The sequence below is a fragment of the Odocoileus virginianus genome, chromosome 10 (genome assembly GCF_023699985.2).
Source record: "Odocoileus virginianus isolate 20LAN1187 ecotype Illinois chromosome 10, Ovbor_1.2, whole genome shotgun sequence".
In the NCBI taxonomy this organism is placed as follows: Eukaryota; Metazoa; Chordata; class Mammalia; order Artiodactyla; family Cervidae; genus Odocoileus; species Odocoileus virginianus.
The window spans coordinates 15,310,227-15,324,919 of NC_069683.1; the positions used below are offsets into that span (position 1 = coordinate 15,310,227).

The 14,693-nt window shown below is 44.8% G+C and overlaps 1 protein-coding gene across 3 annotated transcripts in view; it reads right to left on the reverse strand.

The window, feature by feature from the left end:
* The window catches only part of EXT2 (exostosin glycosyltransferase 2), a 138,168-nt gene that overhangs the window by 63,724 nt on the left and 59,751 nt on the right, over positions 1–14,693 (reverse strand). For all 3 annotated transcript variants that reach the window (XM_020902961.2, XM_070473137.1, XM_070473138.1), the window contains exon 8: positions 12,991–13,122. In XM_020902961.2, coding sequence (XP_020758620.2) covers positions 12,991–13,122 — 132 coding nt within the window. The remainder of the gene's footprint in view (positions 1–12,990; positions 13,123–14,693) is intronic.

A 14,693-nucleotide genomic window follows, 5' to 3' on the forward strand; every position in this document is an offset into this window, starting at 1 on the left:
CAACAAGAGCAACAGGCAGTGGACAAATGACAGGATTAGAAACTATGAGAAATTTTAAAATTGAATTACTGGAGAATATAAACTGAGTATCTCAAACAATTAAGATACAAAACAGTGAGGTGAAAATATATGGGGAAAAAAAGATACTATGAAAAAAGATCAGGCAGACAGATTTGAAAAATAATCAGAGCTTCTAGAAATAACTACTGAAATTTAAATCCCAATGGATGGGTAAAAACACATTGGACATGGCTAAAGAAAAGAGAAAAATAGACGAGAACAAATTTTCCAACATGCAGCACAAAGAGTTAAAAATGTGTAAAACATAAGGGGGGTTGGAAACAAACCTGAGAGACACAACAACAGAATTAAAGATGTCTAACATGCATTTAATAGGACTCCAAGATCAGTGAGGATGACAGATACATAATATTCAAAGAGAAAATGACTCCAAATATTCCAACACTGATTAAAAGACATAAACCCTCAGGTTAAAGAATAAAAATCACTCTCAAAAGCAGATAGAGAATGGGAATTAGAAATTACCATTTGGCAACCATTATAACAATTGATTCAGACGAGAAATCATCCGTGGATGCTAAACCTAGTAAAAGTTTGAGGAGTAGACAGGATATTTACACAGTCTCAAAGTATTTCCTCACAAGACACATTAAAAGAAAGAAGTAACTTCCCACTGGAGAAACCTCTGAGTGAAGTTATCATTTCTACCAATGGGACAAATTGACATCATGTGTCCTCCAACGTGATACACCAAGAACCAACATTACTTTTGTGACATTCCTGCCAAAAACACTTAATCTGAATTTCAATAATTTGAAATGGAATGCATAATTTAACACAAAAGCATCAGACAAATCGAAATCAAGGGACACCTTCCAAAATAACTGACATGTCCTCTTCAAAAAGGCCACTGTTATGCCAGACAGAGACAGACCCGAGAAACTGTTCTAGTAGAGGCTGAAGAGACATGACAACTGAACACAATGACTGCCTGAAATCTTCTTCTGCTGTAATGGACATCATGAAGGTGACTGACAACATCTAAATGAGGTCTGTATGTGTGTTCAGTGGCTTCAGCAGCCTCCGACTCTTGGTGACCCCGTGGACTGCAGCCGGCCAGGCTCCTCTGTCCAGGGGATTCTCCAGGCAAGAATACTGGAGTGGGTTGCCAAGCCCTCCTCCAGGGGGTCTTCCCGACCTAGAGATTGAACCTGCATCCCTTATGTCTCCTGCACTGGCAAATGGGTTCTTTACTACTAGCGCCACCTGGGAAGCCCAAGATCTATAGGTTAAATAAACACATTGTATCACTTTTTATTTACAAATAACTTGGGTGATTTTATGAGAAAGATCTAGGAGTAAAGGTGCCTCCTATCTATAACTTCCAAATGGTTCAGGAAAAAAATACATAAATATGAATGCTTGTGTGTTTACACACACAGAGAAAAGAGTAAAGGAAATGTGGCAAAATATTAGTGTTTGATGAATATGAGTGAAGGGTGTGCAGAAACTATGCACTGGTTTTGGAAATTTAAGTTTAAAATTATGTCAAAATAGAAAGTTAAAAAACATACAGAATTTTAGGTCTGTTTAAGCAAACAGACAGAAGGCAGATAAAGGGACACAACCTACCGAGCAGAGCACGGAAAGCTAACCCTGCCAAGGAGGATGGTTAGCAGGCTGAGAACGGGAGGTCCTAGGTGTCCAGGGAGGAGGGACTCTGAAAACAGGAATGAGAAAAGCTGGTTCCATAAACTGTGCATAAACCTATATGCACAGGCAGGTCAGTGCCCTCCCTGTCCTCTACCCACTGCATCTCAGAAGGAGGTTTACTCTCTGGGGAAAATGAACTAGAGAGACTCCACACTCAGAGACACAAGGCACGGCCGGCACGATGAGGTGCCATACCAAATACAGCAGGTTCAGTGATCGTCGATCGAATGAAGGACGAGAACCGGTCTCCTTTCCTGTTCTCCTCTCCAAACATGTGCAGCCCAGACTTACTATCCATCCTTGCCCTGCTCCCAAGGGCAGAAAGAGTATGCTTTGGGTCAGTGAACCAATCCAGTAGAAATAACCCGAGTACCAACAACGGGGTAAACAATTGAGTCCCCATCCATAAACCTCAGTAAAGCCCGAAAGCTGACAAGCCAAACCATGTACACAGAGCTTCCCATCAGTTTTCAGTGCCTCACTCAAATAAGAGTAGACTGCTGAAAAACATCAGGTATTGAAGAAAGTTTCCAACATGAAAGACAGAAAATAAAGACCTGAGGATGGAATTCAAAGGAAACAAACAATGCAGAGAGCTTAGGACACATTAAAAACAAAACCACAAATATCTTCAGAGAGAGAAAGTACTGTATCCTTAAAACAAGAATAGGAAGCTATAAAAAAAGTTTAAGTAGAAGTCAAGAAAACTCTTAGAAATTAAAAGTAAACAAAAATTTTAAAATGAAAAGAAAGGTTAAAAGATAAAATTGAGAAAATATCTAAGAAATTAAAACAAAAAGTCCATTAAGACAAAAAGAAAAGATAAGAAAAATAAGGATCTATCTAGCACATTCATCATCAAGGTAACCCAAATTTCCATTAAGAAAAAAAGAGAGCAAACGAGGGCAGTGGGAGAGGAGGAGACATAAAATGTGAAAATCTCCAGGAATATTAAAAGTTTCACAGAAAAGGATCAGGAATTAGAATGACATCTCAGGTTTTTGAGATTAAAACGGAAAGATTAGCAGACAATGAAGCAATGCCTTTGAAATTCTGAAGAAAAGCCACCTCGACCAGAATTTTATACTAGTCCAAGCACAGCACTGCACACAGCTATTAACCAATGTGAAAGAGAATACATGCATTTTCAGACGTGCAAAGTGACAGCAAATTTATCCCCCAACAGTCCCTTTTCTGAGGAAGCTATTGGAAAAAAAAAAAAAACAAAAACAAAAAGGAAGAGGATGTTAGAACTTGAAAACAAAGAATCCAACAAAGAAGAGAAAAGGAGAGAACTGCGAGAATCATGGTGAACAGAGAATTGAGGCTGACCTCTGTACAGGAGACCTAGAGAGCAATCAATCCACACTGGAGCTGCAGGTGCAGGCTCTGGGAGAGAAGGGTGGGAGGGAGAGAAAGCCCATAGCTCACTTGGGCTTGACCGTTTCACTCTTTTGTTGGAGAATTTAGCAGAAAGTAGTGATAGGAACATGGAAAACTAAGAGGTTGTTTTTTTTTTTAAAGGCAGCTATGCATTTACTCCCTGGAAAATAAAAAGTTATACAAGAAAGGAAACATAACCATGTTTTACTACTTGGTTCTGCTGACACCAACATTTATATAGTCCTAATAATGCAACAATAAACACTGCTCTAATGAAAAATGATGACACTGCTCCACTGGTAAGATGAGAGGGAAGAGAAACGTGCCGAGGACGAGGCAGGAACAGGAAACGAAGCACTAACTCTAAGGAAGTACAGAGATAATGTCTGTGATAGAGAAGTTTAAAAAAAAAACAGCACTATCAGCATTACATGAGAAGACAGGAAAATAAATATCAGAAGAGAGCTGAAAGCAGCTGCCCCTTGGGAACGGGCCTTAATTTTAGTTACAGGTGTTATTTTTACTTGACTTTTTAAACCATACATGTGTTAAGCCATTCCATTTTTTTCCTCAAACATGAAATTAAGAAATATAGCTGAAAGATAAAACAGAACCAAAAATCAAGACTCACACTCCAGCTGGAGCAATGTGGAAATTTCTCTACGCTGCAGCTATAATGACCCGCTCATTAGAAAAATTACACTCAAATATTAACGGATAGGTCTATGTAAACAGCACAGGATATGAGAGGTAGAATTCATTAGCCTGATGTGATCCCCGACAATGCATTTTCCCAGTTACCTCTGCTACTGAACCTCTTAAGCTGACTCGAGGGAGAAAGAAAAGTAGGCCCTGAAGCAAGGGGAAAGGGAATCGGATGTGCTAGTGAGTGACATCTGGTGTGTGAAGGATGGCTTTGCCAAAATACCCAAGGCGTCCTCAATTCATCTGCTGCCAGACCAAGCTCCACAGACTCCGAGAAACTACTCCACTTGCTGCCCTTCTCTGTGGGACATAAGGAAGCAGTCAGGTGTTGACTCATGAATGCCAGAGGAATAAACGTGAACTCCACAAAAGCCCAGGTGGGTGGGGAAGGTCTGCCTCCAGGGAAACTACGTGTGTTGCTCGACCTCTGCCACCGCTGGAGTCGCCACGCACGCGTGGCTGCCCGGGTACCCTAGTCTCCCTCCCCAGGAAGGATGCTCTGATTGACAGGACCCCCTCCGCAGCACCCCTGAGTTTGGCCCTTCCTCTGCCTTACTCAGCCTCCCCACCTGGGTCGGACCTGCGACCTCGTCTTTCCCACGTACTATCTGACCATCAGAATTCTTGGCGTGGGGCCCCAGGTCAAGCTCCTGGGATCTTCCTGCATCTCTCACTCCACAGACCCAACGCAGCTTTCTTTACTCCATGACCTGAGACTTTCTGGCTCGTTTCCGCAGAAGCAAGTACAGCTACAAAACAATTCAATGGCAAAGGCAACTCAAGGGAAGGCCTGGTGTTGAAGGTAGGAGAGCGGGCCTTCCGTGCAACTGTGACCCTGAAAATGTGGTGCCTCTAAAAACAAAAGCCTCCAAGATGCTTAAACTTACCTAAAATTCAAGATAAAATTTCTGAATTCCATACATACTTCAGCCATATCTGGGCAGTGGGAGGAAGAAGGGGAGAACATAAGCCAAAAAGGCCTCCTGTGGGGGTAGGGGGCAGGCAGGGGAGGTGTTCAAATTCCAGAGACACATTCCACAACCTGGAAGTTAAAGGGCAGGGAGTGGAGTTACACAGACTCAGGGTTCTGCTCCGTGCATCTGAGCCGGCACTTCTTCGGCCTGCAGAGTGATTTATAGCTTGTTAGTATTTACAGCTGAGTGATATTTTCAGCGGCTTACACAACCACAACCTCTGTGAATAAGGAGGGCTGCCGTCTGGACATCTAAGTACCGGTAGCCCTGAGTTCTTCATGTAGCTGAGACAGATGTGGGCTTATCCCAGGCTCTGGAAGCTTCTAATCAAGCTCCAGGGGTGCAGAAGAGGCACTGGATAGGGGGGAGGGAGCGCCTTCTCCAGGCAGTGAGTCAGGACACACACAGTGAACCCATCCCACATCAAAGCACAGCCCCTGGACGAGTTACATGGATACTACTTGGGAACTTGCTAGAAATGCAAATCCGAGGACCTCACCCAGACCGACACCATCTGAAAACAGGGGTGGGGTGGCAATCTGCGTTCTCATGAGTCTTCCGGGAGGGAGCTTCTGACACCTCCTGACATTGGAGAAAGGATTCCCCAAGAACTAGAGGCAAGTGCAGGCTCTGCTGCCCTGAGTCCACAGCTCCGACCCCGCCCCTCGCGAGTGAGTCCTGCGAGCCGAGCAAGCGCTCTTCTACAACCCTCTCACCTGCTAAGCCTTCCCCTTCTACCTTCAAAAGCTGGACTCAGGCTTACAGGGCGCCTAGGTGAGTGCATATAATCCTTGTCTGAGGCCTGGCTTGCAGCAAAGCTGCCACACCGGCTAGATTTCATAGGAACAAGCTCTTGTTGTCAACCTTATTCTTACGCTGGGTACAACAATCCATTTTAGGTCATTTCCCCACTAGTTTTCATCAATAGCCATGGGACCCCTGCTGTCTCCCTTTTCTGTTGTTCTATGTCCAGTACAGACAGTGTAAAAAAAAAAAAAAAACCTGGGTTATCTATGCTAGTGTTATCTGTGACAACAAACCTGAAAAACACTGCCAGAAGGAGCTAGGTAAATAAAATTTACCTTCTCGGGTAGCTCAAATGGTAAAGACTCCACCTTAAATGCAGGAGACCCGGGTTTGATCCCTGGTTTGAGAAGACCCCCTGGAGAAGGGCACGGCAACCCACTCCAGTGTTCTCTCCTGGAGAATTCCACGGACAGAGGGCCTGGCGGGCTGCAGTCCACGGGGTCGGAAAGAGACGGACATGACTGAGCGACTCGCACTGCTACCACTACTAAATAACGTTAGGACACAATGATAAGGTGGGGTATCAGCTTTCTAATCACGTTGTACAAAAATAACATGGGAAAATATTCCACTCTACATGATTTTAGGATTATATTACGGTTATTTTTTTTAAATGGTCACTGAGAGGATATGGTTTTGTTGGCACAGGCCAGAAATCCAAAAACTCCCAGCTCTTGGCCCACTCCATATCCGCACATCTCAGTGCTCCGTGCCTCAGTCTGTGTCCTCCCGACAAGCTCAGTCCGGCAGAGGACCAGAGGTTAAGCTGGGGGAGGGTGTCCGAAGAAACCCCCAGCCACACAGGCCAGGCCCAGAGGCAGGCACCAGGCCTGCCAAGGGGGAGACCAGAAATGGCACACGCCTGAGAAGCAATACAGGCGTGGAGTGTTTGGGGAGATGGTCAAGTTTTGCTGCTACTTGCAAAAAAAAAGGGGGGAGGGGAATGAAAGCCTCAAGAGATGGTAAAACGCAGGCATCCTTGACAAGAGGAGCTAAAAAATTTAAAGAACAAACATGTCATCCCTCACAAAGAAACTTCCATTTGATGAGAAATTCCTTCCAAAGAGAAGATTCGAGACAAAGGGCCAATCTCTCCAGACCGCACCACTCTGCCACTTTAAAGTTGTGCTCCAGAATGACTTACTCAAATGTTTTCAGCATCTGAGAGTGCAGCGCAAGGTGGATAAGGTAATTGGCCCCCACTCTGGTTACAAATGAGGAAGGCAAAGCATCTGGTGACACGGGTACTTGGTTTCTGCACGGCTGGCCACCACCCCTCCCTGTCTTCACCATTCACACACAAGCCTTGTCTCTCTTTTTTTAACATTAAACTCAGGCAGTGGCATCTGGCCAGAAAAGGGCTCTCTGCTCTCAGCCCTCCTCTCCAGCTGAGCAAGCTCAGAGCATGGCTGGAGGCCCTGACTGCAGATCTTTGAAAGAGCCAGGCCAACCCTTGATTTACTGACTGAGATCCACACCGACTCCCACCTCGGGGTGCCTGATATGGTATATTTGATGGAATCTAGAGGGGAGACTCCCCTGCAGGCTGGGCTCATGGTAACCACATCGAGGGTAGGTTAAGTATTTCTGAAGGGGCGGGGGTGGGGGGGGGAGTTAACTATAAATAAATCAATGCTATTCAGGCTTTCTGTCAGTTGCTTTCACTGAAGAAGCAGAAATGTACAACCTACAGCTTTAAATCAGGGTTCTCATCACCTGAGCTCCTAGAATGTGGTAAACACTAAGTTCCCCTTAAGAAAGAAAAATAAATAAATAAAGAATATATTTTCCAGTTGCTTATTCAGATCTCTGCTTTTTATACTCATCTTCTTTCCCAAATTGAGTCCAGCATTCTGCTTTGTCCTCAATTAAAATATGCCTATTTCAAAACTATAAAATTTCATATACTATTTTCTCCTAGTCTGTATTCTTATGAAAGACGAGACCAGAATCTCAACCATTTATCCTCATACACTTTTCTTGGAGCTTTAGATAAAAGTACAGGAAAGCGCCCACTGTCTCCACATTCTCTAGCTGGGTCATGATTGTCCCACCTGTATGAACTGTCCCTCAGAGCAACACATATGATCTTCTTTGTCTCAAGCTCGTACCATACGCTCAGAAGAGTGGAAATGTTTCAGCCCAGAGGAGGCTCAATGGCTGCCATAAAACTCCGCGAGCCAGTCAAGACACTGGGTGGGTGGAAGGTTCCTGCCTGTTTATACAACTTGCCCATTATGCAACCTTGGACGAGTCATCAGGCTCTCTGAGCCTCATTAGGTCTGCTTTAGAGATGAGAGGGAATCTTTTGCTTTTCTCACCTTCCCAATAGGGTGAAAGTCAAATAAAATAAAGGCTGTCACATCAGCATGTGAGTGAGCTTTGGATGGTTCAAGTCCTGGAAATTCCATCCTCCTCTCTCCCTCCTTCCTTCTTTACTTATAAAGGGCTTCCTACCTGAATTAAATTGTTCTAGGTATTATAAGGAATACCAAGATAACTCAGAAATTCCCTTAAAAAACTTAAAAGTTTACAGGAAATTGTACTTCTATGCATGTTACATGATAGGAAAGAAACAGATATTATGCTTTAAGATTTACAAGAAGGAAAGATTACTTTCTGTAAGGGGTCCAGGAAAAATCTCATGGAGAAAGGGGTACATGGCCAGGGACCCTGAATAAAATGTATAAGACCAGAGGTGATGGTGAAGAACAGTGTACAGTGAAAGGACTAACGGTCACAAGGGCACAGGGAAGGAAAAGCACAGAGCAAATACAGGAAGGACAAAGTTGTGGAGCCAGAAACCTAGTGCTCCCCAAAAGGGAACAGAAGGAAATAAAGCCAGAAAGGAGGCCTGGCGCTGGACTGTGGAAGGCCCTGCCGCCAGACCATGTTTGGGCTCCAATGCTACCCCGGCCCATGATGCCCATGCACCCGCACTCCCTATCTGGATAGACAACACCATGCTCCTCACTCTTCCTAAACTCCTTCCAGTTAGCACGGTCAGTGGTCCCTAGTATCACTCACATTTGGGTGGTGGTTTAGTCACTAAGTTGTGTCCAACTTGTTAGGTAGTTAGAATAGGGAAAAGGAGTCCAAAATGGCGGTGGCTAAAAGACCTGGAAGGGAAAGCCCTCAAAAATAGAACAAAGCAAGGTCCGAGGACCTGAGTGAGAACCTCAGGTAAAACAAACAACACTCCTGGCTGGCCCAATTTACATAAGACAGGCCCAGGGACAGAGAAACATAAAAAGAGGAGCCAAAGCTCGCTCTCTCTCTCTTCCCCACACGATGAGGCGCTCCTCTCTTCCCGTCTTTGGATCGAAGTGCCCTCCCTCACACCTCGAAGATGGATTTTCCTGCTATTATCTAAATAAATAGAGCTGTAACACTGAGCTGTAACACTGATTTATATAAGAGCTATAACACGGTCTGTCCTCCGAGAGCTGCGACCCGCCGAGGGGGCTTCAATGTCCTTCACTCCAAATTTTTGTTGTGACGAGACAAAGAACCGAGGAGCATGCACTCGCATGCAAACTCTTTGCAACGCTATGGACTGTAGGCTGCCAGGCTCTTCTGTCCATGAGATTTTCCAGGCAAGAATACTGGACTGGGTTGCCATTTTCCTCTCCAGGGAACTTACTGACCCAGGGATCAAACTCAGGTGTCCTGTCTTGCAGGCAGTCTCCAGCATTACAGGCAGATTCTTTGCCAACTGAGCCACCAGGGAAGCCCCATCGCTCACATTTATCCTGCATTAATTCTCACCTGGATTCCTGAAACAGTCTCCTGCCTTTGGCCTTGTCCTCCTACAACAGAACCACCCTCCACACTGCTGTCAGAATGACCCAAAATGCAATCTCACCACATGACTCCTGTGGAGGTGCTCTGGTGATCTCCCATCATCCATAGGTAACATTCCAGCACCTCCCATAAGATGCCAGGGGTTTGGCGATCTGGGCCCTCGGAAGGCTCCACCTTCTGTGTCTCCCTCAGTCCTGAAGCCTCCATGCTCTCTTGTCCCTCAGACCTCTGAATTTGCTGCTCCTTCTGGATGGAACCAGAAACCCCAAAATTCATCATTCTTGGCCCACCCCCTCCCTGTATCACATCTAATGCTCACTTGCCTGAGTCTCTGTCCTCCAGAGAACCAGAGGTAAGCTGGGGGAGGGGGAAACCTAACTTCCCCCTTTCCCTGGCTACACAACACCCGCTCTTCTCTTTTAACACTTGACAACATTAAATGATGGTCATTTAACATTGTTCTGGAAGCAGCTGCCAAGGCAATTAGATAAAAGATAATAAAAGGTTCAAGTGCTGGGAAAAAGAAAAATTAGCATTTGCAGGTATCACTGTATATCTAGAAGACACAAGACAATCAACTTAAAAAAAGTCAAATAATTACAGAACTCAGAGTATTACAAGTTTATACATAAAAACCAACAATATGTCTTCATACAAAAGTAATCAGTTAGGAACTAAAATGTCAGAAAGCACAAATTCCTTTATCGGAGTGTAAGAATGATAAAACACCTAAGAAAAAATTTTGCAAGACTTGTAAAGGACCTGTATAAAGAAAGCTTTAAAATTTTACTATAAAGACAAATCTTGCTTCTAGATAGCAAGACCTACTGCAATGTAAACTCCCCAGTGGCATGGATTTTTCTCTGCTTTGTTGACTGACATATCTCAAGTACAAAGAACACTGCCTGGAACAAACAGGCACTCAGTAAATACCCACTGAATGAATACATGACAAAAACAATCTAAAAAGTCAGGGTGATCAATCATAGTTCAAACAGGATTTATATGTGTATTCTGGGAGCAATGGACAGAGATATCAACCTTCCAAGTGAGCAAAAATTCAAGTACTCAGGGTTACTGAAGGCATGGGGAACCAGAATAACCAAAATGTTGTTGGTGAAACTATAAACTGGTACAGTCTTTTTGAAAGAGCAATTCGTTAATATCTATCAACACTCAAGTCCATGGGGTCACAAAGAGTCAGACAGGGCTGAGTGACTGAACTGACTGATTGACTGATCAACATTTAAAGTGTGCTTATTCTTCTAGTCATTTCTCTGCTGTTATTAATTCTACAGATATATTCACACATTTATGTGCAAACACACCTGAAAGGATGTGTGGACACAATAATATGCATTCCCCCCTGTTACTGTTGAAAATAGATCTGCCTGTAAGATACACCTAAACAATGGAATCATATACAGCGGTCCTACACATGACCTTAGCCAAAAGGCAGAGAAGTGATTACAGTGGCCCTTAAAACTGAAGTATCCCTATACAGAATGATAATGGAAGTAAGCTCATGATCTAGTGTTAAAGTAAAAAAGGCAAGGTTGAGAATAATATGCATAGTGTGATCCCATTTGTATTCTAAAATTATACAGTATGTCTATACAGGAACAGAAACATTCTGGAAGGTTACCTTTGGCAATGAAGTCAAGGGAATAGATGGACAGAAGAAAACTTTCCCTCAAGCAAAACAGACAGAAGGTGTTTGCTACTGTTTCGCTTGCCTTGACCGTTTTACTTCCCCTCAGGCACTCCCGCTGCAGGAAGGGTCCTGCCAGCTCCGCTCAGCAGCACTGCCCGCCCTCGCCTGATGCTCCCCTGGCATTCCACCCGCTGCTCCACTTGCAGGACAACTCACACAATACCCTTCTTTCTGGGCTTCCCAAGTTAGCGGCGAGTTCCGCTGAGGGCAGGGCCTGGTTTCCTTTTCCGCTTTCTCAGCACCTGGTGGAGCACTGGCACACAATAACCCCTTAAGAAAGGCGGGAGGGAGAGAGGAGGGAGGGAGAGGGGGAGGGAGAGGGGGCCCATCATGAAGACTGACCAGGTGGCAGCACACAGCACTGCTAGGAGCGGGTAGGGTCAGGAGACAAGGACGTCTGGCCACAAAGAGAAGAGCAATGATTCAGCGGAGAGGAGTCTAGCTCTTTCACGCAGAGGTCTCGGGGTCTGTGAGCCAGACAACAGGTGTGCCCCAGACCAGAGACTGTGCCCCCCACAGCTTCAGGTACTTGTCCCTACCAGGCCACAGGTGGCTCATGACTCCTGCAATTAAGGACGACGCTCTAAGAGCAGCATCTGACCACGCCATCTTGCTGCTGGAAGGACCGAGGGGTTTTGGCCACCCTGAGCAATCCCTAATGCCTCTCCATCATTTTTGCTGCTGATGTCCCCTACCAGGGGTCTGATTAATTGACATCCATGTAAAGCACTTAGTTAGCATAAAGAACAAGAGGGAGTGCTCAAAATATAAGCCATCACTAAATTGCTTAGAGAATCTTTTCAAGAGTTCAAAGCACTGCCACTGCAAGTCATCAGAAAGTCTTCCATTTCCAACAAGACCCAGGCCTCCCAATTTATTTCTGCAATAAGCAAACACACTGTCTTCCTAAGCACATTTAAAACAAACTGCTGCTTCAGTCGGAGAAGGCAATGGCACCCCACTCCAGTCCTCTTGCCTGGAAAATCCCATGGACGGAGGAGCCTGGTAGGCTGCAGTCTATGGGGTCCCGAAGAGTCGGACACGAGTGAGCGACTCCACTTTCACTTTTCACTTTCATGCATTGGAGAAGGAAATGGCAACCCACTCCAGTGTTCTTGCCTGGAGAATCCCAGGGACGGTGGAGCCGGGTGGGCTGCCGTCTATGTGGTCGCACAGAGTCGGACATGAATGAAGCGACTTAGCAGCAGCAGCAGCAGCAGCTTCAGTATTTGTTACTTTTGTCATCATTTCAAAACTAAACTGGTCCTGTGTGCGTGTGTGCTAAGTCGCTTCAGTTGTGTCCTACTCTTTCGCTATCCCGTGGACAGTAGCCCGCCAGGCTCTCTTGTCCATGGGATTCTCCAGGCAAGAACACTGGAGTGGTTGCCATTTCCTCCTCCAGGGGATCTCTCCAATCCATGGATGGAACCCATGCCTCTTACCTCTCCTGCAGTGGCAGGTGGGTTCTTTACCACTAGTGCCACCCGGGAAGCCCAAACTGGTCCTGTGCTGTGCTGAGCTGCTCAGTTGTGTCCTACTCTTTTTCTACCCCGTGGACTGTAGCCCTCCAGGCTCCTCCGTCCATGGGGATTCTCCAGGCAAGAATACTGGAGTGGGTGGCCACGCCCTCTTCCAGGGAATCCTCCCAACCCAGGGATTGAACCTAGGTCGCCCGCACTGCAGGTAGATTCCTTACCATCAGAGCCAACAGGGAAGACCAAAACTGGTCCTATTGGGTCCCACACATTCTAGCACACTCTTATATCTTAGAAAGCTCAAACTTAAGTCACCTTTACAAATTTCAGTACATGTTCCGTCGTCCTGTCTACTGGCCTATGCCTGACGTGGCTCACCCCAGCATTTACTCACCACGGCGGGAGGGTCGTTCCAGTCTTCATAGGAGATGGCGGCATATGGATAGATCCGATCATTGATGATCTGCAGGGTGGCCAGGGCGATGGCCTTGATTGACTGGAAGTAGGCTTCCCAAAACCACCGTGCCTGTGAAGAAAACCACACTGCATGAAGTGAGCAGAGAGAGGGAAGAACTAGAGGCTCCATCACAGTCACCTCTGGGTCGGGGTAATTTCCTTCTTCTCAAAGAAGAGCAAGCCCAAGGCAAAAGCCTGCCTGCTGTGCAAGGCAGCTCCATCAGAGTGGGCATTCATCCAAGGCGGTCAAAACAGAACATGAGCACAGGCAACACACGTGGAATTCAATTTAGATATAAAAGAAACTATGTGGGGATGAAATATCTATGTGTTCAACCAGAGCAAGTTTCTAGTCTTTTTTTTTAAATATTATTACTAAAGTGCACATAAAGTACATTCAGTACTCTTATAATTACTATCCAGATAAAGATACAGAACATCCCAGCACCCCAGGAGACTCCTCTCTGCTGCACCCAGTATCTCACCTCTCCAAGAGTAATCATTACTCTCATTTGTTAGCCCACTAATGAATTTCACATTAATGGAACCAAACAGTATTTACTCTTTTGTGTCTGACCTCTCTTGCTGAACACTGTAATATTAAAACTGGATTTCAGCGTCAGGTTAGGCTGGCCTCATAAAAGGAGCTGAAAAGTGAGTAGAAAAAGTTCTATTCTTTGAGAAATGTTAGGCAAGTGCGGCATTATTTCTGCCTTAAAGGACTGAGATGTCATCAAAAAAGCCATCTCGGGTTTTTTTTGGGGGGTTGGGGGTGGGTAAAGATTTTAAATCATGGATTTGCTTTCACAGACATAAGATTCTACACATTTTCATGTCAGTTTTGAAGGTGGTATTTTTCAACGAATATGTTCACTTTAAACTGTTAAATGCTTGGACTAAACGTGTGTTAATGTCTATTTAATGCCTATAGAATCTGTAGTAATACCTCTGTTTTCATTCCTGATATTGATCATCTGTGTTTTCCCTTTGTATTTGATCAGTCTTACTGATGTTTATCAATTTTATTAATCTTTTCCATTTCATTTTGTTGATTTTCTTCATCTTCAGTTCAGTTCAGTTGCTCGGTCGTGTCTGACTCTTTGTGACTCCATGGACTACAGCATGAATCACTGAATCCCGGAGCTTACTCAAAACTCATGTCCATTGAGTCGGTGATGCCATCCAACCATCTTGTTCTCTCTTGTCCCCTTCTCCTCCTGCCTTCAGTCTTTCCCAGCATCAGGATCTTTTCTAATGAGTTGGCTCTTCGCATCAGGTGGCCAAAGTATTGGAGTTTCAGCTTCAGCATCAGTCCTTCCAATGAATATTCAGGACTGATTTCCTTTAGGATTGACTGGATTGATCTCCTTGCTGTCCAAAGGACTCTCAAGAATCTTCTCCAGCACAGTGCAAAAGCATCAATTCTTCAGCACTAAGCTTTCTTTATGTTCCAACTCTCACATCCATACATGACTACTGGAAAAAACCATAGTTATGACTAGACAGACCTTTGTCGGTAAAGTGATATCTCTGCTTTTTAATATGCTAAGTTTGTCACAGCTTTTCCTCCAAGGAGCAAACATCTTTTAATTTCTGGCTGCGTTTACCATCTGCAGTGATTTTGGAGCCCCAAAAAATAAA